At 51.2% G+C, this 27,044-nt stretch overlaps 4 protein-coding genes and 2 pseudogenes across 4 annotated transcripts; 5 read left to right on the top strand and 1 right to left on the bottom strand.

The window, feature by feature from the left end:
• Positions 1 to 72: 72 nt before the first annotated feature.
• On the top strand, positions 73 to 5,443 carry SAPIO_CDS4640 (uncharacterized protein; the record flags this gene model as incomplete). Its single annotated transcript, XM_016787142.1, has 8 exons — positions 73 to 267; positions 362 to 476; positions 570 to 739; positions 1,442 to 1,746; positions 1,842 to 2,040; positions 2,161 to 2,532; positions 3,509 to 4,426; positions 4,496 to 5,443. 8 exons carry the CDS (start codon positions 73 to 75, stop codon positions 5,441 to 5,443), a joined length of 3,222 nt encoding a protein of 1,073 aa, XP_016643251.1.
• Positions 5,444 to 11,068: 5,625 nt separating this feature from the next.
• SAPIO_CDS4639 (uncharacterized protein) lies at positions 11,069 to 11,501 on the top strand (the record flags this gene model as incomplete). The annotated part of the gene is made up of 2 exons (XM_016787141.1): positions 11,069 to 11,245; positions 11,319 to 11,501. The coding sequence occupies 2 exons, from the start codon at positions 11,069 to 11,071 to the stop codon at positions 11,499 to 11,501; spliced, it is 360 nt and encodes a 119-aa protein (XP_016643250.1).
• Positions 11,502 to 12,851: 1,350 nt separating this feature from the next.
• SAPIO_CDS4638 lies at positions 12,852 to 16,269 on the top strand (annotated as a pseudogene; the record flags this gene model as incomplete).
• Positions 16,270 to 16,484: 215 nt separating this feature from the next.
• Positions 16,485 to 17,222, bottom strand: SAPIO_CDS4637 (annotated as a pseudogene; the record flags this gene model as incomplete).
• Positions 17,223 to 18,373: 1,151 nt separating this feature from the next.
• Positions 18,374 to 20,380, top strand: SAPIO_CDS4636 (uncharacterized protein; the record flags this gene model as incomplete). The annotated part of the gene is made up of 2 exons (XM_016787140.1): positions 18,374 to 18,748; positions 18,830 to 20,380. 2 exons carry the CDS (start codon positions 18,374 to 18,376, stop codon positions 20,378 to 20,380), a joined length of 1,926 nt encoding a protein of 641 aa, XP_016643249.1.
• Positions 20,381 to 25,636: 5,256 nt separating this feature from the next.
• Positions 25,637 to 26,885, top strand: SAPIO_CDS4635 (uncharacterized protein; the record flags this gene model as incomplete). The annotated part of the gene is made up of 5 exons (XM_016787139.1): positions 25,637 to 26,056; positions 26,121 to 26,293; positions 26,351 to 26,583; positions 26,640 to 26,795; positions 26,851 to 26,885. 5 exons carry the CDS (start codon positions 25,637 to 25,639, stop codon positions 26,883 to 26,885), a joined length of 1,017 nt encoding a protein of 338 aa, XP_016643248.1.
• Between the last annotated feature and the right edge of the window lie 159 nt (positions 26,886 to 27,044).

Genomic DNA, 27,044 nt, shown 5'->3' with positions numbered 1-27,044 from the left:
CCAACAAACACTGGTCTTCGAAAAGCTCGTCTGCTAATCCGTTGTCAGAATCGACCTGCGCTCTTCTCCAAGATGGCCTCTACACTGACGCTCGCTTCTGCTCCCTCAGCCGACGCCCCGGCACCGCCATGGCATGCGGCTTACCCAGCGCCGAGGAATCCGCAGCCGGAAGTAATAACTCGCGAGGAAGTCCTGGCAATGATGAAAGGCCCAGAATCTGCTGGTAAAGATTTTATTCTCGTCGATCTTGGGCGGGCCGACCACGAGGTAAGCACATGTATCTTGGATAATTCTGTCCATAATTATTCTCTTCTAGATTCCACATACGAGAATCGTCACTAACTTCGATTTGCTCTCTCAGGGTGGAACGATTCGAGGGTCGATTAACCTTCCCGCGCAGAGCCTGTACCCGACAATCCCTGCACTTTACAGCATGTTCAAAGCAGCCGGCCTTCGAAAGGTCATCTGGTACTGCTGTGCGTTGCCACTCGCCCCTCCCCAGTTGAAATTTGCCCAATGTCCACGACAAGCCCGTGAGCTCGCACATACATCTAATTATAACCGTATAGCCTCTTCGCGCGGGCGTGGCACCAGGGCTGCCGGCTGGTTCGCCGATTACATTGCCGACCGTGAGTGCACTGACATGCAGAGCTTGGTTTTGTTCGAGGGGATAAAGGGTTGGGCGAAGGCAGGTGAAGAATTCGTAGAATGGATGGATGAGTACAGCAAGGAGACCTGGGTTTGCAAATAATCCTACGCACTTGAATTGACGAGGGGCTGAGGTCTTTGCACTGTTGTATTAGACCCATCGATGTCCTAACTGTCCCCGGCGCCACGCGCCCCTTAAAGTAATTCATGTTGATTAACCTCAGTGGAAGAGAAGCTGTAGTGGGTAGACTAGTAAGTAAACGACGAGCCGCCCCGACCCATGGGAAGCCCACCAAAAGATCAATATCATCTTCTAAGCCCTTCCAGCTCCCAAGAACAGTCAATAAAAATAGTACAAAAATTGTCTACTTTTGTCTTTAAATCTTACCATCTTTTCGGTCCAATCTTTTAGATGACACCCCAGAGCGGTATTTCTTTGCTGGCTAAATTTTGTGGGGAGGGAAAAAACGTGTACTAATTGCAAATACGCCTAGTTGGTGCTTATAAGACTGGGAAGCCCACATAAACTACTGAGAGAATTTTCCTCTCCTTTACTCCCTAATTCTTTTCCTGCTTTAATAGGGCGTTCCTCCAAATGCCTGCCCTCAATCGCTTTGGCCCTAGGCTTCTTCCGCGTCTTCTAAGAACAAACAACAGACACTCACCGTCGTTCTCACCTCTGTTTGCGGCCACATCCTTCCCCAAATCCTTCTTCATTCGAGGCCCCTACCACCAAGTCCACCACAGTCGTATCTTCGCAAGGCATTTTCTCGCCCAACACCCATTCTACCAGCAGCAGAGTGTCGCCATGGACACCGGCCACGGCGACTTGAACAACCGATATGCCGCCCGGGAGACGGTGGAAATCGTAGTAGACTCTGAATTCCGCAACGTCTCCTTCGCCATCGCGGAGGATGAAGATGATGCGGAAATTCGGAATCGCTACCGTCCATTCTTGCTCAGCGATAGGCATGCCGCCGACGATTGGATCACTTCTCTTGAACTCAGCACGGCCTTGAAGATGGTAAAGAATGAAATCTTAGACAAGGGAGAGGATCGGCTGCGTATCCTCGTCCTCTATGGCAGCCTCCGGACTAGGTAATGCATAGTATCTTCTGCGACAACATGGTTGTTGGACGATTGCGTTCTCGTTAATTGGTTTGAAAGAAAATTAATGCCTAGTTCGCAAACAGATCGTATTCGCGTTTATTAGCCTACGAAGCTGCGCGTATCCTATTCCGTCTCGGCTGCGACGTCCGGGTTTACGATCCCAGTGGTCTACCCCAGAAGGATGACGTCCAACATTTGCACGACAAAGTTCAAGAGCTCAGGGAACTAAGCAAGTGGAGCGACGGCCACGTTTGGGTCAGCCCAGAGCAACACGGGAACTTGGTGAGTACTTGTAATTATCCAGAGCCGCTTCCGCCCCAATCTAACTACCAGAGCCGAATCGCGAGTTACATTCAAATGCACTACTCTTCACTCCACGATCTAACCTGTATTTTACTTTAGACTGGCATCTTTAAGCAGCAAATCGACTGGATCCCTTTATCAAGCGGCTCCGTCCGCCCAACGCAAGGCCGGACCCTTGCCATCGCGCAGGTTAGCGGGGGTTCTCAGTCCTTTAACGCGGTGAACTCGCTTAGGATCCTAGGACGATGGATGCGCATGTTTACTATCCCAAACCAGAGTTCCGTGCCCAAGGCTTACACGCAGTTCACTTCCGACGAGGAGGGCAGCCGCATGATGCCGAGCTCTAACCGCGAGAGGCTTGTCGACTGTATGGAGGAGCTGGTGAAGTATACTATTGTTATGAGGCCGCACTTTGCTTTGTTTGGCGATAGATATAGTGAGCGGGAGGAGCGCAGGGGCAAGATTGAGAAGGTAGGTTGAAGAAGGAGAAGAGAAAGTTGTGACATAGGTGAACGGATTGCCTCGCAGGCGCAGGGCAGAATTAATTAAATTGCTGATGTACATGCTTTGACGGAAGCTTAAAATAGGCGGATAGTAGCCAATTTAAGATAGCAATATAGCAATATATCTTCCATGTAACTGGGTTTAGTACACTCAATACAGACGCGTACACCCAAATTCTTCAGGCCTTCCTATCAGGGTGAATAGGGGGGAGAGTGAATAGCAATAACTTTGTTAGCTCTTCCCGGTCAGCATCACATCGCCAGTAACACCCTATGTTTCGGTACTCGACAGGACATGATTTGGAAATACACATTACACTCAAGACTTCATTACTCCAGTCGTAGCAATTGGCCATTCTTCGGTCCACCTCGGCCATATTGCACTTCCTTCTCTCTCGATTTCACTTGAAAGATCCAATTTGCGAAGACTATGCTAGTCTCGGTGGCTTTCCAGGTGCACCATGATCCGTGAGGCCAGTGACGAACGATAGGAATCGGTGGAAGGCACGTCCCCGTTCAGTATTGCTGTAAAAGACGACCAGGCTGAAGTAAGAGATAGAGTGTTCAAAGCTGATGCCTGATCTTGCACGTGGAAGGGCAGGCGATGAGGTCAAGGACACAAAATATATATGAGTAAATGAAGGCAGTGCGGCTCGCTACCTCTCTAAACCAATTCATCTTTCCCACACTTCACAAAACCTTCCCTCACGATTTACAACCTCTTAAGAGACCTATCGCCATCTCAAACGTCTACAAACCGTGATACCGTTAAGAGACAAGCCAAAGTGACCAGAATGGGTATGTCGAGTCCCCAAACCGTCACCACCACTCGCCTTTCTCACATCACCCAGTTGCTAACTTTCCCTTACTAGGTCTCTCCAGGGTCAAAAGAGCACCTATTCCTCTAGCATGGATGTATATTCAAGACTGACAGGTACTCATAGCCTCGCTGCCAATTTTGCGGCATACATTTCCTTATCGGCCGCCACAGAAAACCCGATGAGCCCCGTTCTGCTGCGTGGAGTGGAACTGATCGCACCCAATTTCCAATTGACTATGGTACGAGCATCCCGTTGAAGCCCAGTGAACGGGAAAAGAAACATGAGGCCATGACTGCCAAGCTAATTATCGTTGGTCATTCACTAGGAGAAGCATGCGATGAGACGACTGGGTGTCGTCTCGTATACCGTGGTGATATCTGGAACAGTGATCACGACCAGAATCTCTACAAGGACGACCCGGACCGGGTCGAGGAATCCACGGATGAAACATACCAGCCGCCATCGGGCTCAGAGAGCGGTGACGACCCTCTCGAATATGACTCCGACGTATCGGATGATTGCTCCTCTCCCCTTAATGCCGATTCTGAAGGAGACAGCGAGATCGAGGCCGGCGATGAGCAACCGTGGACATTCACCGTATCCGGTCCAGCCTCTCCTACTCACGACACTGACTTCCTACCCCTGAATGAGGCAAAAAAGGGACTGACCTCCCTGAACCGTATTGTCGAGGGTCCCCGACTGCTGTTTGAACATATCTCCGGCCCCGGATGCAATTCTCAGCTATGCTACTCTGGCTACCAAATCTCGGCAGAGGAAATGCGGGGCTGCATGACCATTCAAGCTCTTGTTTTAAAGGCGAATGACTGGGCCCCCGAAGAAGACGACTTTGACTTCGAGTCGAAGTCTCGATATCGTCTCACTGGCCTAGCTTCAATGACTGGGGGCATTTTTGGGAGGATAACTTTCGGCCCTCGGCGGCACGGAGTCGAAAGTCGTGATAGCTTAAACGGTGTTATTTCCTCCATGAGTTATCCTTTGAGTTGGCTGGTACATCTTAATCTTCGTCTTAGCCCTCTGTTCGTATTTCTGTTTCACTTGCCTTGCCCTTAAGAATTTATGAGAGCGCCTAAACTAAGACATATTCACCAGCCGCCGGCAGATCCCGATGACATTACCTTTCCCTTCCACCCAACCTGTTTCGAACTCTTTCGCCAAGTATCCCTGAAGGTCCTTGGTCAATTCGATATCGGCGGCTTGATTCTTCTGCACAAGATGATAGACTATGGAATGTGGAAAGACATGCTGGGTAGGATTCACCCTACGACGTGGCCTTGCTTGAAAGGCTCCGAGCATCTCGCCGCTAATCCGATCTTGATTCCACCTATGATGCCCATTATCGCCGCAGCACGTTTAACCACCCACGGGTCTCTCAAGATGGATGTGGATGACAGTCCGTTCCCGTCCAAAAGAGGTGGCAAGGATGAAACCGAGGGAGAGAGCGAGAGTCAGAGGGGGGCTACCAGCAAGTCAGGCACAGATATATTTTTCAAACTTCCGCAGGAGCTCATCCATGAAATTGTGGGCCATCTCGGGTCAAAGGATATCGCGTCACTGAGACTCGCCTCCCGCGCGTTTACCCACATCCCCATCTTTCTTTGGCACAGGCTCGTTGTCGAAGAGATGCCCTGGCTTTACGAAGCTTGGTCGACCACGGTGACCCCTTATCCGTGGGTGACGAATGACGCCGTGGAGCAAGTCCAGCTCGAAGAGATTCGGCGCAGGGCATCCGTCAACTATTCCGCTGAGAACAGGTCTCGGGCAGAAGCCGTCCGCCAGGAGATGCCGGAAATTTTCGATGAGTGGTACGCTGACTACATCGACTTCGAGTGGAGAGGACTGGAGAAGTCGGCGGAGGAAAGGGAAACGGAGAAACTCTGGCCAATGGCTCTACCCGTTGCTGGGACAAACTGGTACGTGTTGTACAGAGAGTTTACCGCGAATTGGGACAAGTTGAAGGGGTTGCAGAATCGGAAGAGGATCTGGGATGATGTGGTGGAGATTGTCAAGCGGATTAGAGATATTCGGGACCGCGAATAAGAGGCGTCGATCGGATTCTGCATTGACCTGATGGATGAGACAGATTGGAGAGTGCAAAAGTCCCCAGGACCGAGGAATACGATGCGTCGTGTGTCGTCGTATGTCTTTTCGGATGGATCATTAATCATGATTCAACCCCGTCGACTATTTAAAGCTCCTTCGGATATATTCCCCAATAGGAAACCACCGCGATACAGAAAGGGTCCGGAAATAGTCTGGGGTACCACAGAGCGTAGAGGAAATGTTAATAAGAAGGGAGTTTTATGCATGATTGAAAGCGCCGGCAAATCGGAACAAGCAAGTGATCTACAGCTTCTCATGTAAGGATCAGTAAACTAGCTCATAGGGCAGAGCTTGCCCAATTGCTTGTCCAATCCTGTCCACATCCCAGATTGCTTACGGTACTAGGTTGACGATCTCTCAACGACGCACCGCCTCCTTGCATGGCGGTCTGCAGTCGACTGCTAGAAACCTTCAATCTCATTCGAGAGTGCATAACAGCGTATACAACAGCCCACGTAGCGGGAAAACAATGATGTACCATTAAATGCGGAAAGACAAGTCGTGCGACTTTGAGAGAATGGGCATGGGGTGTATGGGTTGGCAATTGGCCTGCTCATATCAATGGCAGTCAGGCGTTGTGTCTTTTCCTTCCCATGCCGTGCGGTGACCTCTCAACGGAGTCGTATGCATGTCTCTGTCCATTACAGGACGCCATCGCACTTTACCAGTGGTAAGAATTCGTGGCCCGGGGACATGGAGCGCTCCGAGCTGACGCAAATTTAAATCGTCTCAACGGTCTAGAATCCTGTCGACAGTGCCGCCTCCATAGGTATAGATTGGGCCCAATTCCCAAGATACCAACCCGGCAGTATTACCCTACTGACTACGGCATACACGGCCCTTCCCTTAGCATGCACAATCCATTCAACAGCTATGAAATTTCACTACCTCTGCCTCTTCACTCTTCCCATCCCGATCCTTGCCCGGATTGGCGGTCGATGTTCCAGCTTCTGGGGCGAAACGAACTGCATCTGCCTCGATCATAACGTCTGTACGAATACCTACCACGGAGTGGCCATCCAAGGGTCGGCGCCCGACTGGCCGTGTCCCAACGACCCAGCCAATGTCTGGGGATGTCAGGTTTCTCCATGCCCTAAGCAGGGAGCAGGTACATTCTGTGCTTGGAGTGATAGATGCGTGATTCCACTCCCAGGTCAGTGGCGTACCTATTTTCTAGCCGTGGTGTTTACAAAAATGTGGCTAATATGAAAAGGCTAGACCCCGTGTGCCCCGGTGGGAATGACTTTGTTTGTTGTTATCTGTAATTTGCCGTTTCAAGAGACACCCTGGGTGAAGCTGGATGGATGATGGCACCCGGCTTTTCGGAACTGTTGACAGCCTTAGCGAAGTTTCTCCCCGAGACAAGCGTCGGCTGAAATAGAGAAGGGATACAATTCAGTGCCGTCCTCGATAATAGTATCGCTTGCTCTTGACGCCGTGGTCACTGCGCTCGTGTGATTCCTTCAAATGCATCTCGTTTTCAAAAGCATGCTCGCTCAATTGCCCTCAAATTCCAACCCCACGTAATCTGCCTCTAGCTTAAGGTGATAATATACCTCATTTAGGCCGTCTCGCATTTCTCTTCAACTTTCGTAATAGCAATCTTCGTCACAATTGATCGTTATCGATGGAACTCCTTGGATTAATCGCGGGGCCTGCGGGTGCCTTCAACCAGTCTGGAGGTTATTGAGAAGATCGATTGCCTATAAGGATTCTAATGTGGACTCTCGATCTTTCCGAGCCCTACTTGAGCAGGGCTGAACAGCTCAGGGAGAGTCGGATTTCGCTCTGAGTTGTCCGACACGCTCTTCAATCGTTCTACCATAGACCCACGTTCTACTAAGAATTTCGTCCTCAGCCCGGACACTTGGCCCTGAATATTAGTATTGACAGAACAGATCCGCTAAATCCACCGTAGGTTGGTACAGCGTTTACTTACAGGGTGAAGGCATGGCATCATCAGGAGTGTCTGGGAAGATAGCCCTGTAGATCTCATTCCACTTCTCCTCCGGAGTGCCCTTCCTAGAACGGTTAGGAAGGACGGATCTCTTGATCCTATCAATGTCGTGCCGCGGAACGAGACCGACTCTTTCGCATTTCACGTCGGCTCCAAGATGAGCGGTTAATTCCTTTTCACTAAAGAAGTCTAGCTCGCACCGGGGACAAACGTGCTCTCGTATCGTATGAACACGAAGGATGTGGTCCCTTTTGCGTAGATAAGTATATAAGCAACCCTGGCGAGCAATGCATTGGAACACAAGCTCACCTCAGCTTACGGACGTCTGGGAATCCCCGCTGTTGGCAGGCTATAAATTTAGACGGGTCGTGCTTGTAAAATGGGCATGCGAATCTCTGATTCTCGAGGTTGAAGCTGGGCTTTCGGCGACGAGTCGCCTTGTTTTCGTGAGTATCTATCGCGGTCGTGGAACCCTGGTCCATATTCCGTTTTTTAGCCGATCCGGGTTCGGAGGGGCTAGAGGAACGTTGGGGTGACGTAGTGGCCGCGTGCAAGCGACGCGCAGCCGGGGGAGTAGATATGGTCTCTTCCGGGATAGGATTGCTGTGAGAGGTCACCGTCCTAGGGCGTGCATTCAAACGCCGACCCCGCCCGGGGAGTTGCGGACGAAATCTGGGGAAAAACGACCAAATAACCCTCCGTCTGAATAATATAACAACCCCATGTGCAATTAGGACATCGAAGGCTAGAAAGGTAATACACTGAGCTAAGGATAGAGTAAGCTGAAGTCCCTGCAGCTCAAGTTCGCTCTCGCCGCCCAAGGTTAATTTTCGGCGTAGTATAGGAGGGGGGATGAGGAAAAGTTCGGTCTCGTTGCATCCTTTCGGTTCGGAATCATGCTGTTAAGCCTTAGCGCGTGTCGCCAACCCTCTCGCAAAATCTCCCTGAGCTTACCGATTCACAAAATTCAATAAAGTCCTTGATCGCGGTCCATCTCGCTAACTCGGTTGCCCTCCTCGTGTCTTCCGCCCCGGAGAAAGATGGCCACAGAGCAAAGCAGGCCAGAATTAGGGTGAGCATGACAATGCTCCTATCGAAATAAGCGCCCCTATTCTTCCAGAAGGTTTGAAGTATAGCGCAGGTATTCCCTATCCACATCGCTCGTGGAAGTGACAAAGCTGGAACCCAGTTTACCCATGACAAGTATACGTTCGTATTAGATGGTGGTTCGAATGATATCCGCGTTGGGCTCTCGACGCGGACGGCCTCGGAGCTATGTACTGCGGTCGCCGCGGACATCGTCGTGATCGGGATGTTCGCTGATAGGGGTGCTTTTGTGCCTAGGGATACATGGCATTCAAAAGAGGGATCTTTGTTGGGGTGGACCGCCTCAGCTAGAAAGAAGTGGGGGAGGCAGGTCCAAAGTGGCGAAGCAGCCCTACCTCGATAATTACATACCATGGAAATAACTGCATTCAGCTGAGATCTTGTCTTTCTGACCGACTTCTAGACTGGATTATTACTGCCACTGCCAAGCGATGCACCTGTGCGGCGCAGCTGCAAATGGCGGTGGCTGAGGCTGAGTTGCGACCTTTCAAGCAATGGACACACTCGGAAATAAGTGTAAAAAGTTCCGGGTTGTAAAGCTTTATCATTTCTGGCGTCGTGGAAGCCTTGAACGAGGAGTCAATGCAAATCGGCGTAAGTATCTTGGGAATTCCTGGTCAAATCTCTATGTTGGGCGGGAAGGCTGATTCTTTCTATTCTCTCGATGCCTTTGCGAAAAATCTCGGACTCAATACGTATGAGGGGGCGGCGGCGACCGCAGGCCGATCTAACGTAATGCATATTAGCACTCAGGAATGCCTAACGTCGCTCCCCTGGCAACTGGGTTAGTGGCCAACGAAAGTCAGCCTGATCGAAGGTCAGAGTTACGCACCTCATCTCGCTTCATCTCTTCGAGCAGACCGTGAGACTCTATCTCGTCCTTGTGCTTTCTCCACTGAAAAAGCGAATCTTGTTAGAGCTTAGGATTGTAGAAATGACTCCGGTTGTTCCTATGCTGTACCTCTACGACGGGATCGTCTCACTCTAGTCGCTCCCGATTGTGGTTGGGTTTGTAAAATCGGGGTCAGGTACGATTTTCAATCAAGAAGGTGACAGAAAAGTAATCAACGTGCATAAACACTGGGTGCTATGATGCTTTCCATTTCATGGCCCTGAAATGGGCTGGCAGCTGAAAATGATGAAAATGCTGATGGGCGACTGAGTATACGTTATAGGGACCAAATTGCCTCCCGGTAATCGTTGACGAACGGCGGGCGCTGGTTACAGTCAGGACAAAGCCGTGATGACTCAACTTCTCTCAACATATCCAACGACAATGTACCGAACCGAAGCGATCGAAACGAAGCGAGCGATACAACCCGACGACAAGAGATGTAGGCCCAACCGACGGGGGCCGAACTCTTTTTTGGCTAGTTGAAAAAGTCGGTTTAATTTTGTTTATTTAATTTGATGTTGTGGTGTTGGAAATCGATTTGGCTGGTGAGGCTGTGATAGTTTTGAAGTTGCGCAGCCTTGGGTGGGGTACTTTTGCGCAGGACAAAGGGCGAGAAAAGGTACTTAGTAATTAGGATTTGGCTCGGGGAGGTCGTTCGTTCGAAACGGGGACGTGATATATATTTTTTCCTTTTTTCCTTCTTTAGTGTTTGTACGGAGTACACAACCCCGTGATGAAGGAGGGAGGTCGGCGTCGAGATGAACCAGGCCACCGGATCTTATCTCGCGTCGGGGAGAAATATGCCGCCGACTGTATTTCCTATTCTAGTTCTTGAGTAAGGAGGTCCTCTGCTTTTTAAAACTTGATGGCTTGCTCCCTGTCCATTCTTCACGATGTCCCTTGACGGGAAGGAGCGTTGGGCCGTATTCTCTGCAGTAGGTTTGGCGTTCGGACACAGCTCCTAGTTTGATTTTCAATCAAAGCTTTGGCATCCCTCAGTTATGTAAAATGAGTCGACTGTTTCTAGTCCCCGCTCCATCCATGCCTTCGGGAGAGGCAGTAGACAATATCTAGCAGGACGATAGCCTGCTTGTCTAATTCTTATTTTCTGTGCTCTTGTCTGAAGCAAGCCAATCATGCACCCTCGCCCCTTTTCCACAGCCATCAGTGCGTATCCCTGTATGCAGGTTTCCCGTAAGCCCGTCTAGACAGTACTCGCTAGAATTGTCTTCTAACTCGTCAACGGCGCCATGCGAGCGGTTCGACCGGTGACCGCCGCTAGCGGAGGAAGATTTGGCGTAGGGGTCAGCGTTCGTGGTGTTAGGAGTGTGATATTTGGAGGACCCGACAAGCGGGCCGAGGAGCGGCACGCAGGCGAGAGGCCGGCAGATGAGGGAAGCGGCTAATATTGTAACGACCGTCTACGACGCAACGACACTGATGGTGGCTCAGGCGACGATATAACGGACAGGGACTGGGAAGATGCGGAGGTAGAAGAAGAAGGTGGGGAACTTGGTGAAGTGCGTCGTCGTTGTCTCAGGTTACAGGCAAGTTAAGGAAAGGGACCACGGACGAGCAGCCGGGCAAGTCTAAGTTGACCCTCATGCACGACTATGGCGCGGACCTGAAACTACACCACCGCATCCTCGTGCCGAGCTTGGGTCCTGTCGCGGCACCGCGCTACCAGACATTGATGGAGCTCGAGTCGAATCAGCTCCTCTTCGACCTCATGTCCGCCATCGACAGCACTGCGGACGGTGACGGTGTCGCCGACATCTCGGTTGCATACCCTCTGCTTGAGAGGACGCAAGCGAGCGTCATCCTCGCATTCCATTACGGCATATGATATTGAGGCGGTGGACGCCGTTGACCCTTACGATATGGTGGTCGTGGGGTTCATGACGGAGCCCAAGAGATTCCGATTCAGGTTGAAGCCCAGGGGGCCTTGGGTAGAGAAAGTCTTCACCAAGGCGTGGGCGGGCGCACATAGAGACTTGGGCAAGGTCCTGGGGATCACGAAGGACGTGGAGATTTAAATCAGACGCAGGAAACTAAAACGGCGACGAGAATGTGTGGTGAAGTGCTTCATTACTCGAAGTTGTGTCTGACAGAGAATATGATGGTGATTGGTGCGACGGTGCTTCGGTATTTCCTATTCATATTCCTCACTAATAAATTCTACTCCTTTTTGAAATTTGGGCTATTTTGGTTTGGGCTCAAGACTTTACACCAACGTGGTCTGGTGGTCGGACTCGTTCCCAGTCTGATGTCCATCTCGGAAATTTAGCATGGACCATCCAGTTTCGATTCTCCTCTCTTAAATTTTAGATACGAAGACCCTATGCTCTCTTCAATCTCCGTACGCCACGCACCATGCTTTTGTCCGCAAATCCTTTGATGGGCCAGCAGCTGTTAAATACCTGGACGTGATCGATTACCATGCATGCGCGGGGAGCGAAGCCCCAAAAATCAGCGGCATGGGTGACCGTGGTCTTCCTCGAGATGCAGGCCAGGACATACACGATTATCAATTGCCAATAGACTCTGCCAATAGGATGGGGGGAGTCTCGGTGACGATCTTCTTAGTTCATCCCCGAGAAGAGATGCCCTAATCCAAATGTTCACAATGCTCAAGCACCTCCGTAAGGATCAGCTGCACTTCGGTACCGTGGATACTGAGCGAAAGAGAGAATTTCATTGGCTCACCCGCAAGATCACCCCGGTTCTGCATGACAACGGCCCGAAGACAGGGGACCGCGCCTCGCTACTGCAAGACGAGTGAAGAAAATTCCTGGGACGGGATTCCTCCGACTGTGTGTTGTGCCGCACGCCAGCGTTGGGATGAAACTCGTGGGATTCAGACCCCGGTTCAGCCCCAGTTACACAGAAGCACAGCCAGCATCTCCATTGCGCCACCACACCCAACTTTGGACGGGGGAGAATTGAAAGGCATTGAGAGAGTTAGCGAAAATGGTCGAGAGATGGGCCTGTAATGATCTTCGTGGCAGCTCAAGCTGACTGGGAAGGAATCGAAGGATCAATGATCACCACCCAAAAAACCCAGCGATGGACAGAAGGAAGGAGGAAGGAGTAAAGAGGGCGCAAGAAGGTCGAAGGTGCTGGGTATAAACTGGCCCAGTCCCGCATGGAGGTGTTTGGATGGAAAAGACCAGTTTCAGTATAGCTCGATTTTCTCTGTATCTCTATTCCAGAAAATGGCTGCGTGCGTATTGCTTCTTCACCTTTTGTTTTTCATCTTTACCTTGGGCCCTGTCACGGCCAGGCCAAGTGCACCTTCTTCTCGAAGTCCCTCCCAACGTCGTCAAAACGAATGTGCCGTCAGCATCACAGAAGATGAGATAAGAGCTGGTCTCAGAGAGAAAGCCATGGATCTAGGTCCAGGTTCTTTTCGCATCACCACCAACGCAGCCAACGGAAAAGCCTTCCTAGATGCCCGCCGATACACCGACGCCTGTGCTATCGAGGTCGTTTTCCAGCCCATGGAAAGCGGCGCAACCCAGGGTACAGGAAACGACATCAGATTCGCATTGTACCTCCCAAATCAAGGACAGTGGAATCAAAGGTTCCTCACCGTTGGCAACGGCGGCTATAGTGGCGAGATTAATTACAACAACATGTACGTGCGTGTGCGCCACGGCTTTGCCGTCATGAGTACCAATACGGGCCACGAGGGCGACATCAATCGAATGCAAAGCCTCGAGGTCCAGAAGGACTGGGCCTACAGAGCTATGAAGTACTCGGTGCCGATCGCCAAGGCCGTAGTCGGCAAATTCTACGGCGAAGATGCGGCCTGGTCTTACTACGCCGGTTGCTCTACGGGCGGAAGACAGGGCTTGAGGCAGCTCGAGGAGGATCTGGATAGCTTCGACGGGCTCTTGATTGGAGCGCCAGAGTTGGGGCGCGTACATTTACCAGCTGAACCAAGCCGCTCCCGCGCCGGATAGGATTGAAGGCACGAAGGTTGCTCTCATCAATGAAACAGTCTTCAAGGGCTGCGCTGATATGGTAGACAATACCTACCCTGTAATCAAGACACCCGAGGCGTGTCGCAAGAGATTCCAAGAGGACCCGATCCTGTGGAACGCCGGGTCAGAAACGGAAATGAACCTTCTCAATGGGTTGATATCCAGCCTGATGGACCCTGAGGACCCCAGCAATGTATTATACGAAGGTTACGATATTACAGCAGCCCCGTACTTCAATATCTTCATCGACAGAACATCGCTACTCTTCGCGTGGACCATCCACGATGGGTTTAGCGCACTTCTTCGCGAGGGCGGATTGGCGTGGGGCGACGGCCTCGAATATATCCAGGCGGCTCGAGCATGGAACGAAAGGGTGGGGAAATCGGAGGCAACCCCTATTAATCTGGTAGGATACGGGGGCAAGATTCTCATGTACACGGGCATGATAGACAGCTTCGTTCCGGGGCCCCATACGTTCAAGTATTTCGACGAAGCCTCCAAAGTAGTCGAGAACATCAAGTACTTTGAGGTGCCGGGCATGGAGCACTGCGCGGTCGGGGACCCGTCCTTGAGTCCCTGGTTCATCGGCGTTGATGGAATACCCGGCAGCAGTTTCAAGGTGACGGATAATCCGATCCCTGCCGACAGATTCAACACAACTCAGCGCGATGCGCTCATGGCCTTGATTGAGTGGACAGAAGGAGGAACGGAGGTTACTACGTTAGAGGCTGTTGTTTTTGAGGATAGCACATGGGGAACAACGTATGAAGAGAAAGGTAGTATGATATTAACAGCGAAAACGGTGAGGAGCTAGGGGAAGAGATGAGATGAGTGGAAGTGGAACCCAACCCTTCAGGCAAGGAAAGCCACATGTACGCAAATGATTCTATATTAAGTGTTAAAGAGTCTGTTCTTTGAGTGACTTACTATCGTCTCTGTCTGTAAGTAGAAGTGAAAGCGGAATTATACCAACCTAACCTCCAGATGGCAGGTCCAGTACTGATTCGGTCATTGCTTTTTGGCCTGGCTGTGTTCTTCATCCATCCTCTCCCCGTAGAACCCGTTCTGATATCGAGGTAAAACTGTGGAACGAAAAGCCGCCCTTCTTTTCCTGGGTGCAGGAAGCGGATAGTTACATAAGTCTCCTTGCCATCATCGCGGTCTTGAAGATGGCTGGCAAGGCCGGCAAGAGCTCAAAGCTGCTCGAGTCTGGGCTGATGTCCCACTGGTGCTTTGTCATCAAAACGGATTGGTCAATTGTTGTTCTACTTCACGTTCAGCGACGGAAATTAAACACGAATGTTTCCGTATTCATCCACCTCCCCGAGGGGCCAGCATGAATCCCTCCTCGCGGCCAATACTTATATCATTCAGCGTGATACTGCGTAAGGGTTCCCGGCCATCTGCAAATCAAAAGTGCGCCCCAGTTCTTCGACAGACAAAGCGGCCATTTTCTTCCCAGCCCAGATCATCAGTTCCAACCCACGGCCCGATTTTCCGGTATGAGTGGATGGATGGTGTTGAAAGCCTCGACAACTATCGGCCTGGAGGCTTCCACCCTGTCATAATCGGCGACGTCATTCATGATCGTTACAGAATCATCAACAAGCTTGGTTTCGGCTCCAACAGTACAATATGGCTCGCACGCGACGATCGACGGAGAACATACCTCTCTTTAAAGATCTCCACGGCAGATTCGATGGCGCCTAAAGCGGCAATCCTCCAGGATATCTCTGGGCCACCCTCCAGTACCGATGACTGCAGGGAGATTCCCATCCCGGTAATCCTAGATCAGTTCACCATCAAAGGCCCGAATGGTACCCACCAGGCCTACACGACGGCACCTGCTCGAAGCAGTGTATCGGATGCCTGCGCTTCGACGCTCTTCCCTCTGGAGACGGCTCGTACCATAGCTGCGCAGCTTGTTTCGGCAGTCAAGTTCGTTCATTCTAGGGGATATATACATGGAGGTAAGGGGCTAAAGTTGTGACCCGTTACCGTATCTTCGACAAACAACCGCCTAATCCAGCTCCCAGATATCCACCTCGGCAATGTTTTGATACGGCTACCATCGAGTTTCGACGGCTACACACCTTGTCAGCTCTCCCAACATTTTGGACCGCCACAAACAGCCCCCGTCATCCGACTCGACGGCCAACCGCTATCGTCGAATGTCACTCCCTACGGAGTCACTCCAATGTGGCTTGGGAAGCGCGCCAGAGACCTCTCGCCCGCCGAAGCTAGGATAACTCTTAGCGATTTCGGCGAGGCCTTCAAGCCCTCACTGGAGTCTCGCATAGGAGAGCAGTGCCACGCCCCCCTCCCCGTCACACCTCCTGAGGTCCTTCTCGAACCGGAGCAGCCCTTCTCTTACCCGTCCGACATCTGGTCTCTTGCCTGCGCGATCTGGTCAATTGTCGGGCCGCGGCCCATTATCGACGCCACTCTGGCAACATGCGACGATGTCATTTCTCAACTAGTCGATATACTAGGGCCTTTGCCGCTGACCTGGGATGCGAAATGGGAGGCCCGCCACGCATATTTCGACGACGCGGGACGGCGGAAGGGTGGCCGTTATGTCTACCCTAGCCTTGAAACTTTATTCCAACCTAACATCCAGCAGCCACGATTAAGGGACAAAATGGATATGATGGATGATGAAGAGAAGAAAGCTTTCCTCGATCTGCTTCGTCATATGTTGGCCTTTAATCCAGCCGATAGACTAACTGCTGCGGAAGCTCTAGAATCCGGGTGGATGATTCGATGGGCGAGGCCGGAGTTGGAGAAATGGACTCAAACGTCTCGTAGTTTTGCTTGAGATACTGAAGAAATATACCCCTTGCAAAGAACTTGACTGCCAATACAATCACATTATACGAGATTGAGAATGGTAAAGCATGCCATAATACTTTTATTGAGATGCCCATCTTCATCGTGACGGGTGTACGACCTCTCCACACTCAGGGCATTTCTGGTGGTGTAATAGCAGTCCTGAAATCCTCACCGCCTCAACCAGGCGTCATGCAAGCAAGCCTATATCCATTTATACGGGTTGTACTTCTCGATACGCCCTTCTCCGGGCACACATCCCGCTGGAATATCGCCGTCAAGACATGGTTTGAAAAGTGCATGGCCCGTGTTATTCGCCAACCAACACACCCTTCCGATGCCCATTTGGTAGTGGTTCAGAGGATTTTGCGGACACAAGAGAACGCCGTCGGACTCCTGACACTGGCCCAAACATCCCGTGTAAGCACCAAGCTCGGTACACTCGTCCTCCGGCTCGAACTCCTCCTCAGTGCCTGAGCAAGGCATATCTGAAGCACGGCTTGAGGCGGCAGTCATGTACGTGGACTCGGATTCGAAGGCGGTAAACGTTGTGTAATGGGTCGCGTTTCCACCTTCTGTCAGGAATGCGGAGGGGCATTCGCTCTCTTGGTAGATAGTACCCAGGCTGATGTATTGGTCCACTGCCGTATGAACCACCTGGTGCGGATAGGTCGCCGCTGTTGCTGGCTCGATTATCCATGTGACGAAGGTGAGTATGGTCAACACTACGGTTCGGTCCGCAACCCCAGGGAAAGGGAGAAGGGTCTGTGTTCCCATAAAGAGCTGGACCGCTGACCCGCCGAAATCCGGATAGGCAGGACAGTCTTCGGTTGCGGTCTCGGCTGGTTCTAGGTATGATTCTTCCTGGGCTACTCCGTTCTGGAGATATGAAAACAGAATGAGGCCGAAGAGGTAAAGTCGATTGCCACGCCAAGCAAACATGGTGGATTATTATCCTGTTTCACTTTTTTTTCTTTTTTTTTTTTTTTTCTTTTCTTGTGGGTCAACTGGAAAAGGATTATGATGGTCTAGTAGCGAGCGGCTGGATGTGTGCGGATATTTCTATGCCAGTGAAAGCTAGAGAATGAGAAGTGACGAGATTTTGATTGCATCCCACGATCCCCACCGGGCCTGAAAAGGAATTCTCTCGTTTATATTCGGTCGTATACCACATTATCTATACTACGATATTGTTACACAGCAATAACCTTGATCATTTATTCATGACGCAGATGGCACGCATTCGAGTTTGGTCTACGAATCAATGCCCAAGTCGGACATAGGCTATGTTGAATGTAATATCGAGAATGGGACCGGAGCGGAGATATCCATGGAACCGTACCGGACGTAAATTCGTTTTCATCCTTTCCATCTATTAATACCAATGATCGCGGGCGGTAAATTAGGCTCGTCAAGATTAGATTTGCATGCAAAGTGCCACCAATGCTCGGCTCTTTCTCTCGCATGGCCAGGGTACTCAAGCCAATCGATTATTGGCTTCACGTCCCGGAAAGAGAAGCACCGCAGTTTAGGATGTTGAAAGTCGTCCCAGGTCATCAGCAGATGGCCTCCAGGGCGCTCGCTTCGTCAATAGGTGCAGGTATAACCCTCGCTCTGGATGCGAAGTGGCTGGGAGTAAACGAAGTCTGGAAAATTCATGCGATAATTTACCGTGTCACATGACTGGTGGCGCTGGGCGTGGCCAGAAGCCGAGGCGGAAATTCCTCCTCACGAGGCCGATCAACAGGACTGGGACCGTGGGCGGCCAGCGATAATAATCAATCCTAGATTCCCAATAAGCCGAGTGCTGGTATTCCGCTTCTCCCCTCCCCTGAAGCAGACGACGGACTTCGTACTCCCCCTTACTTCGTAATGTTAACTCGACAATAACTATCCTAACTCGGAGTATCCGCTCCCTCACCCCTGGGCAGCTAGAGGCCGGATTGATCTGAAGATACGTAAATTCTGAGTCCTGAAGCGGGAAATCGATATTCGATATCCAGTCCATCATGAGCTTAAGCCATCTTTGCACGCGATGCCGAACCGGCTTCCAAGTGCTCACTACCAGTCAGCACATGACGAAAAACTCCGCAATGATCCACGCCCAATACGTTCCCGAGGATCAGCTCCCAACCCAAACCGGCGAAGAAGGCGTGGTTGATCTCTACTCTCTAGCGGTCCGGGATATGAAGGACGGGGTGAACGAAGGGTGCCACTTCTGCATCCTTGTCCAGGGATACATTTCTTCAACATCAGATACTACGCCCTTCATCCAAATCTCGTTGTACCCGCGTCTTCCGGAAAGAAACTTGGGGATGATGATCTTGCAGCCGTCGAATGAGCCACCAGGAGAAGCCAAACCTGCGCCAGTCTTCCAGACCTTGATAATCCCTGACGGCGGTGACCTGAACTTCAGAGAATCAAATTCGACACGGTCTGATTCTCATCAACGACTCGTCGAATCTTGGGTTAGCGAGTGTCGTCTCAGTCATCCAAGTTGTAATCAGCGTGTAAATGGCTCAATCTTTGTTCCGACACGCCTACTTAAGCTTGATCTCGTCGATCCGCAGTCGGTTTCCCTTCACTGCCCTGATTCACAGAAGGAAAACCCACGATATACAACTCTGAGCCATTGCTGGGGCGGCGCGACGACGATCCCCAAGTTGACGCACCAAACACTTTCGCAATTCAAGTCCGGCATCAGGTTCAAAGACCTCCCTCGCAATTTTCAGGATGCCATATCCATCACGCGGAACTTAGGCCTCGAATACGTCTGGATCGACTCTCTGTGCATTATTCAAGATTCACCCTCGGACTGGAGAACGGAAGCCTCTCGCATGGCGTCGGTATATGAGAATGCATACGTGACAATCGCTGCGGCGGCAGCGAAGGATCCTTTCGGCGGGTGTTTTAGCGCTCGTGATAGCGCTCTCCAGTCAGCTTGCCACATCCCGGCGGGAATATCGGGGACGGACTTCCATGTCGTCCCGCCCTGGAACGTATCACGGAACAAGGTTAATGCAGTGAGAAAATCTGCTCTGCTCTCCCGCGGCTGGGTCTTCCAGGAAATGGTTCTCTCGCCGAGTGTGGTCTTCTTTCTTGAGGACGGCATCGTGTGGAGCTGTCGAAAGGGTGAGGCGTCCGAACAGGTTCCTACCGGTCAAGTTCCCGACCGCTCTCTGGACGGAAGGCCTACAGCCATAGTTAGCCCTTCTTCTAACTCTCGATATCAGAACAAGGCAATTCATGATCAGACTACTCAGCAATTTGTTCCCGCGCGAGGACTCTTCAAAACCATCCTAGACACTTCCATACGCGTGTGCAGTCCATCCCAAGGCCAGAAACCGTGGGTAGACTTCAGCCAACAGTGGTTATCCATAATTGCGCAATATACTAGGTTAAATCTGACATTCATTACCGACCGCGCGATTGCACTATCCGCAATCGCACAGCGTGTGAAGGAACATTCCGGTCTGACTTATGCCGCCGGCTTGTGGGAAGAATCCCTCGCGGTCGACCTTTTATGGACCACAAAGGACCCGAAGGCGGCCGCGCGGCCAACTTCCTACCTGGGACCATCTTGGTCTTGGATCTCTGTAGAAGGGGAAATCAGCAAGGATCTTTGGGGAAGTGGGCATTACCTTGGCCGTGATCCGATCGTATGCATTGAAAATGCACGGCCCAAGATTCTGACATATCCGGAGGACGTCCACAAAACAGGTCAGGTTCAAACAGGCAGCAGCCTTGAGCTAGAAGGGGCCATTCTTCCATGCACCCATGTTGACACCCCAGGGAAGGATCATTTTGGTAGATCCACCTGGAGGATATGGCCGAAGCCAATAGGCCGAGTGGATCCTGACAGCGAGGATTGGTTTTCTTTCTACCCAGACATAGTCGCTGAGGTGGTCACGGTCGACTTTGGCCAAGTCTACCTGCTCCCTACGGTTTTATCCAAGTATATGATGTTCCAGGGAAAGGAAAACACCTGGGGACTTGCGCTTCTGTGCCACGGATCCTATTATACCCGTGTTGGAACGTTCGCTACAAGGACAGATATGGGCCGTTTTGTACGGAGCAGCTCGACTATCATAATCAAGTAGTATTGAGACAAAATTTCCCTCCCTCGCACAATTTCTCCAGATGGATCGCGCTCCATGAGAGGAGGTAATGACGAATAAATGGGAGCCCCTTCATGTTATACTATTCAGTTCCCAGTTCCATACAAGTGGCTATTGTCCCGACCCATAAGGCTCGTACATATGGACACAGGTGCCAGTCTGGTCCGAGAATTTTTCGAACCGGCATCATCGAAGTCGAGATTAGGCCTGCCTGTTCCAGACTACAGTAGATTAGTGATGCAGCATTTGGGTCGTATTCCATTAATTAGCCCGAAGTGTTACGAGTCGTATGTCGGCGCCTTCTAGCAGCTAAAGCTCATAGGCCATAATATCGCGCAGCAATCCATGTTGAGCGGATGCTCGAGTCAAAGTTTACTTCATAGTCAGGAGACTAAGAAAGGAAGACTAGCTTAACTCCTACTTAGACACCACGGTAGGTATGGGGCTTAAACATCGTAGCGATGGTGGATACTAAGCCCTCTCTGCTTCTCCCTCAGCTCACCTAGTTTCCTACTTGTCTCCTATGTAGAGCTCCGATTGGTTTCCCACCAACCTGTTAGGCACCAATCCCACTAGTTTGCTCATTCTCCAGCTAGGAAAGGATTCTCCTCAACTCTACAGGTATACTCTAGTTCCTGTCGTTTCCTTCATGCTGTTCCAAGTATAGTGCCAATTGCCATTTCGTGCTGGCTCGCTCCCGTGTTCTGTGGCTGTTCCGGCACCCCACCCGGCCTACCGGGGTACTGCCGTGTCGTGGCCGCCCTGTGCCGTGATACAGTATTCACAGTATAGAGAGAAGTGTGTATTCAAGTGTCCTGTAGGCGCGTAGTTGTAGCTGAATTAATTGACTACTGAAGAGTATTGAAAGTAGGCCTAATTGAAAGACAAGCCATTGGCGATCATGGTAGGATCGTGGCTTCTATAGCTGTTTCTCCTCCCAAGCTGTGCGCTTGGTGCAATCACCATTTCACCAGAGTGATTACCGCCCATAATTCTTTGGCTCCGACAAGCTTTACCCGTGGCTGGTGTTTCTGTCGGGTGGTTGGATGGCTCGTGCCTCGATACCGCGGATTCCCCTTTCTGCTGCAGTTTACATACACTTGGGCCTTGATAAGGTCCTCAGTTGCGGCAGCCCGGATGATAATAATATTAGATCTTCCCGAATGAAGCCCTTCTTCAATTACTCGGCCAAGGACAGCTGTTATGCCCCATGTAATGTCAAATAAATAAACCAAAAACACCGCAACGCCTCTTCCCATGAGTGTAGTCGTCCTGGCTCCCCTGGTTTGTTCCCTTCGATCTGGAGCAAAGGTCGTCCGTGATGCTTGAAGCTGTAATCGGGGCCTATGTGTGACCGGGAGCCGGATTCTCCCTTACCGTCGGCCCTACCATGGCCCTCCGAGCCCCACTGCGTTTATGGTTTTTACGGCACCACGCTGCACAGCACAACCCCACCACCAGAGAACCGATCAACGGAAGTCCAATAACTAGGAAGAAATACCCGCGCATGTCTGCATGCGATAGCCCGTCCTTACTCCCATCGCATACTCCTAGCACTTTTGGATCAACCGTCTCACCAGGCACCCACGAACTTAATGATGAAGTTATGCAGGAAAACTGTGGCGGGGGCGGGCTGAGAGTGGTAATATCAGTGGTTTCCCACGAGATGTGCCAGGCGTTGTGTACTTCCAAACCGTTGGGAAAGTGCTGGCTTTCAGTTTGGGCTGAAGGTGTGGAATCCACGGAAATGTCCTTAAAGCATGCAGAGGTTGAGATGCCGTAAATCGGCAAGCCGGTGATGTAAGAAAAACTAAACCCACTGATCCATGAAAAAATACATGATTAGCAATTAAGGACATCCTCGCCAAGGTAGATTTGAAAGATCCAAAATGCCGGGATAGAACGGAATGTACCTCGAGCAACAATGTGCAGTCCAGACAGTCCTTTGAGAAGTCGCAGGTGATATGACGGCCGGAAACCTGGGCGCGAGATCATACGCCGTCCATCCGCTGGGGCAGACAGCTGGGCTGAAATGGAAGGAGGACGTGCCCTGGTCCCATCCCGGAGGCTGGCAAGCAGCAAACCGATAGTCAGCTGGACCGGAGGCAAGAATGCTAACGGTGGTATTCGAACCGCTGTGCCAATAGAAGCTTGACTCGAAGCTAGTCGTAACGAATTGGTCGGAACAGTTTTGCGGTGGAACAAAAGGTGTTGTTAGCGCGTGAGGCGCTGCCGCTGTCGAAGACATTCTTGTGTGATGTTGTCCTATCCCAGGACTCTCATACTCACCAGGTTGTGAGAGTTTTGAAAAAGCATAATGAGGATAGCTAGCCTACCTTCCAGTCGTATTGGGATGGAAGAAGGGATAAGAGTGAGAAGCCGGATTCATGGGTTATGCGTTACACCGTAGGGTAGCATTAGACGCGAAATTACACTGCCCTTTGGGGACAACCAGTAAGTAGTCTCTGCAACCAGTCAGACATCGTGAAACCACCCCCGTGCTTCTCCTGGGAAGTGAAATGCTGCCCTTTTGTTCCTGCATTTTCATTCTGCAAGTGTCACGCAGAAGCACAGCCGTAATGGATCGATTATGTGGTTTTCGGTGAGTGCGCCCCTGCTGCAAGAAGCTCGAATCAGACAAGCTGGAAATTAGCAGCCGTAAATGGCAGTCTTGTCCGGTGATTCGTGAACTAGCATACGCAGCGGATAGGACGGCAGACTTGTATCACCACCATCCGTTTCCAGTACCGTTTCCACCAGTACCGTCGCAGCCAAAGCACTCGGTGGAGTGCAATTTAGGGTCGACTGTTCCGTCTTGAGCAACCGCGCAGAGCGCCATTGTCCTACATACAATATAAAGTGCAGTAAAGATGACTGAGGTAGGGGCACGGACTCATTGAACTTTGTCTGTGTCGCATACAGGGATTATGAACGGTGCGCCAAATTGTGCATTTGCACATGGCGATCGAGAGGCCAGAGAATACCTCCATTCCCTGTGAGGACGAATGGGAATTTACGCTAAATAGCAGGGCCACTCTTGCAATATATAGCTGATAATTAGTTGCGTTTTTGTAAGATGATGGTAGTCTAATGGTCTGATGCCTCACTCTTTCTTCTTGGCCAGTTCAGCCATTCCACCTTTTCGACACTCAACTTTCTCTCGCCAAGAAACGTCTCTCTCCGGAGCCCAATATATATGTCCATTCTCGATTATATTCTTGTAAAATTCTTTTTCTTCTAGTACTCATGTGCATCTGCCAGCCCTTTCACAGCCCACTCTTCAAGTAGCGGACATGCCGATATGGCGATGGCTCAAAGTGCAAATGAAGCGGGTACCACTCACATATTCCCCTCATTCTATGCGGTAGGCCGATTACTGGGAATTGGCCCGTCTTGCCGTGTGCTGGGTACCCGGTCCAAGATTCGTTTCCTGGAACATCCATCCCTCATCAACATGCCGTTGTAGTACGGTAGACGACCATCCCGAGCGTCCCTCGGCGTGAGCGCGATCCCGATAGGAGGGACGTCGTTGCCACTGTCGAAAGTTTTGTATAGGTTTCTATATCCCGGTCTGATAGCGGCTTCCACTTGAAGATCGGGGCAGTGAGGAAAGACATGCCAGCGCCGTAGGACAACTTAGGGCAAGCGTTAGGTCACCTTAAGTTTTAGAAGTCTCTTACAGGTAAATAAAAAGGCTACATCTCCTGTACCATCTCCTTTGAAACTGATCTCACATGTGGCAGGGGCGACCCACCACCACCAGCCGTCAAGAAGGGAGCGGTAGCAAAATAACAAACCCAATTGATCGCCAGCTTAGCACTACGACGATTGGACATGGTAATCGACGCAATCATATATCTGGCCTTTGTATTAGAGGAAGATGTCTAATGGATTGTCACAATCGGCCCACTCGAACCTACAAAAGAAGGCTCTGCAGCAGGGATCAATGGAATTTGAAGGAGGAAAAAACAGACCCTCCGAGAGAGGACAGCAGCGTTCAATGCTATGCTACCTTCCTATCATTATCTGATGGGCTTCTACAAAGACCCTAAGGGTGCTGCGCCACTCCAACAGCCGCCATCTAGGGACGGCGTTAACACGATTATCTGGTCGGTATTATAAGGTAGCGCTCCCACCACCATATTCTGGAAGGGAGGTCGGCCGAATGTACTCCATACTTCGCAGTTGCAATGCCAAGAGCCGGGAAGGAAAAGACCAAGACGAGAAACCCGGAGTGGGGTCTGTGATACGCTAGGGACTGACCAGCTCAACCGCGGCCTTTCTTGGCGTACCTTGCCACGAGCTGGTAGTTCCATACACCCTTGTCTGTTCCTTCCAGTTGACGCGATGGGGCATCGGGTAGGCTGACAAATCTCGACGTCGCCCACGACCCTTGGTTCTTTCCCTCTCCCGAGAGGCAGACGGACTGCCGATGTCTGTGGTGTCTGATATCAAAGGCACACTCTACGCTGTAGCTTTCAAAGATTCCTTAATTGCAATATTAATGAATCTGAGGGACTGTTAATTATGGGAGCCCATGAGCCTCGCAGCGCCCCAGAAGCGTTGAAGATGATGGCAGAAGAACAACACATCGAGCATGAAACCATCAACTTTCTCTGTTATAGCCGCAGCATCCTCGTCCGTAAACTCCCATTCGCAAATCCAATTTAGCTGCCGTCTGGAGATGGGCTTGTTGGTGTGTTGCTCGGCAGAATGCCCCCAGGTCCGGTCCTCCGCGACCAGTCCCAGTATGGTTGGCGACTGGCCGTCCCGCTCAGATCTCTACTACCCGTTATTGGCCAGGCTGAGTGCCGTGGCTGAAACAAATCGAAATCTTGGGTCCCGCTGGAGTGGTGGGCAGCAATTCTCCGACAATAAATATATACAATATAAATTATAGGGCGGGGTTGCGCTGAGCCGAATACCCGCACTGATTAAATTTATATGACAGGGAGGGTATTGGTAGAGGCTGGATTGGACCGCATTCAGGATCATTTTTCTACTATAGCTCGTTTCTTATTTACTGTTATCTCATTTAATCTACGCGAAATAGATTTGGATGGTCATGTTCGCCCCGGCATCTACAAATCGGGACAATGACCACACGGCACTTACACAACAGGAACCGCTGGAACCGTAGAAAGTATTAAGAGCCCGTCTCCACTCCGATGCAGGTCCGCTTCCTCTTCCTCGCCTCCTTGTGCACATCTCTACCATCGAAGCCAACCCGTAGCCGAGATGAAGCCTTTCTCAGCCACCGCTCTCGCCCTCGCCCTCGTCGCCCCTGCCAAGGCAGGTCTGCGCTTCGGATGCTCGACGCTGACTATCCAGCGACTCGACCCCATCGTCGAGCCTGGCGCGGTCCCTTCGTCCCATCTTCACCATATCGTTGGTGGAAATGCCTTCAACGCCTCCATGGGCGCTGATATCGGAGACAGGGGCACCTGCACTACGTGCCAGATGAGCGAAGACTTTAGCAATTACTGGACTGCCGTCCTTTATTTCAAGCACCCTACGAACGGTTCCTATCATCGCGTGCCGGTCACGAATAACGCCGCCCTGGCTCCGGGGACGACCGGCGGGATCACCGTCTACTACACTCAGTTCGATTTCAATACTGATGCACTGAACAGGCAGCCTATCAAGGCTTTCCCTCCAGTGAGTGCCTCTTATTGCGGTGGTATCACTCGCCTACATAATTCTAACCTCCTCTGTCTCCCAGGGCTTCCGTATGACAGTTGGAAACCCCGGCGCCAACGACCCTGCTGCAGCCAGGTCCGCCGTCGGATTGCGTTACAACTGCCTTCAGACTCTGATTAACAGAGGTCCCGAGCTGGCCGACTTCCCCGACAGGCCATGCCCGGCCGGCATCTTCGCGGTCCACCACTTCCCCGCGTCAGTAACCGATTCCACCACAACACAAAAGAGCAACTTATGCTAACCTTTTTTTAGATGCTGGGACGGCAAGAACCTTGACAGCCCTGACCACCAGTCTCACATGTTTAACACTATGGACCGTGGCGGTTTTACTAATGCTCCCCCGTGCCCGGCATCCCATCCCGTCCGCATGCCCCAAGTCACATACGAGACTGTCTGGGATACTCGACAGTTCAACAGCATGTGGCCGGCAGGAACTCCCAACCCCTTCGTATGGAGCTTCGAAGGTAGCGCCTTCGGCACTCACGGTCCGTTGAACCACGAGTTTGATTCTATTATTCTATACTAATGTATTTGAGCGTAGCCGACTACCTCTTCGGCTGGAAGGGCGATGCGCTCCAGCGCGCCATGGACAAGTCTGAATGTTTCTACGATGGATGTGGGTCTATTACTAAGCAAGACATGTCCGAGGCCAACAAATGCAAGGTCGAGACTTTGGTGAACGAGGAAACCGACGGATGTATGTTTTGAGTGTCTTGTTGTTTTCTTCGGATCTATGCTAACTTTGATATTAGGGCTCACGTCGCGTCCGGGACAGTCGGATGTATAAGTATGTGTACTTCATCGCAAGGGAAATCTCGCTTCGGTCACTCGTTGGTCAAATTTAATCTACTTCTGCTGTCTGGGACGAGGAATCGTTCGAGTGCTCCTCAGCCCTCCAACTGCGGCTCATCGACTTCACCCCACATCTTCATCTCTTGATTGTTCA

The sequence above is a fragment of the Scedosporium apiospermum genome (assembly GCF_000732125.1).
Source record: "Scedosporium apiospermum strain IHEM 14462 chromosome Unknown SEQ_SAPIO_0093, whole genome shotgun sequence".
Classification (NCBI taxonomy): Eukaryota; Fungi; Ascomycota; class Sordariomycetes; order Microascales; family Microascaceae; genus Scedosporium; species Scedosporium apiospermum.
Note: the sequence above shows the minus strand (reverse complement) of the source record. Positions and strands in the feature narration are given on the sequence as shown.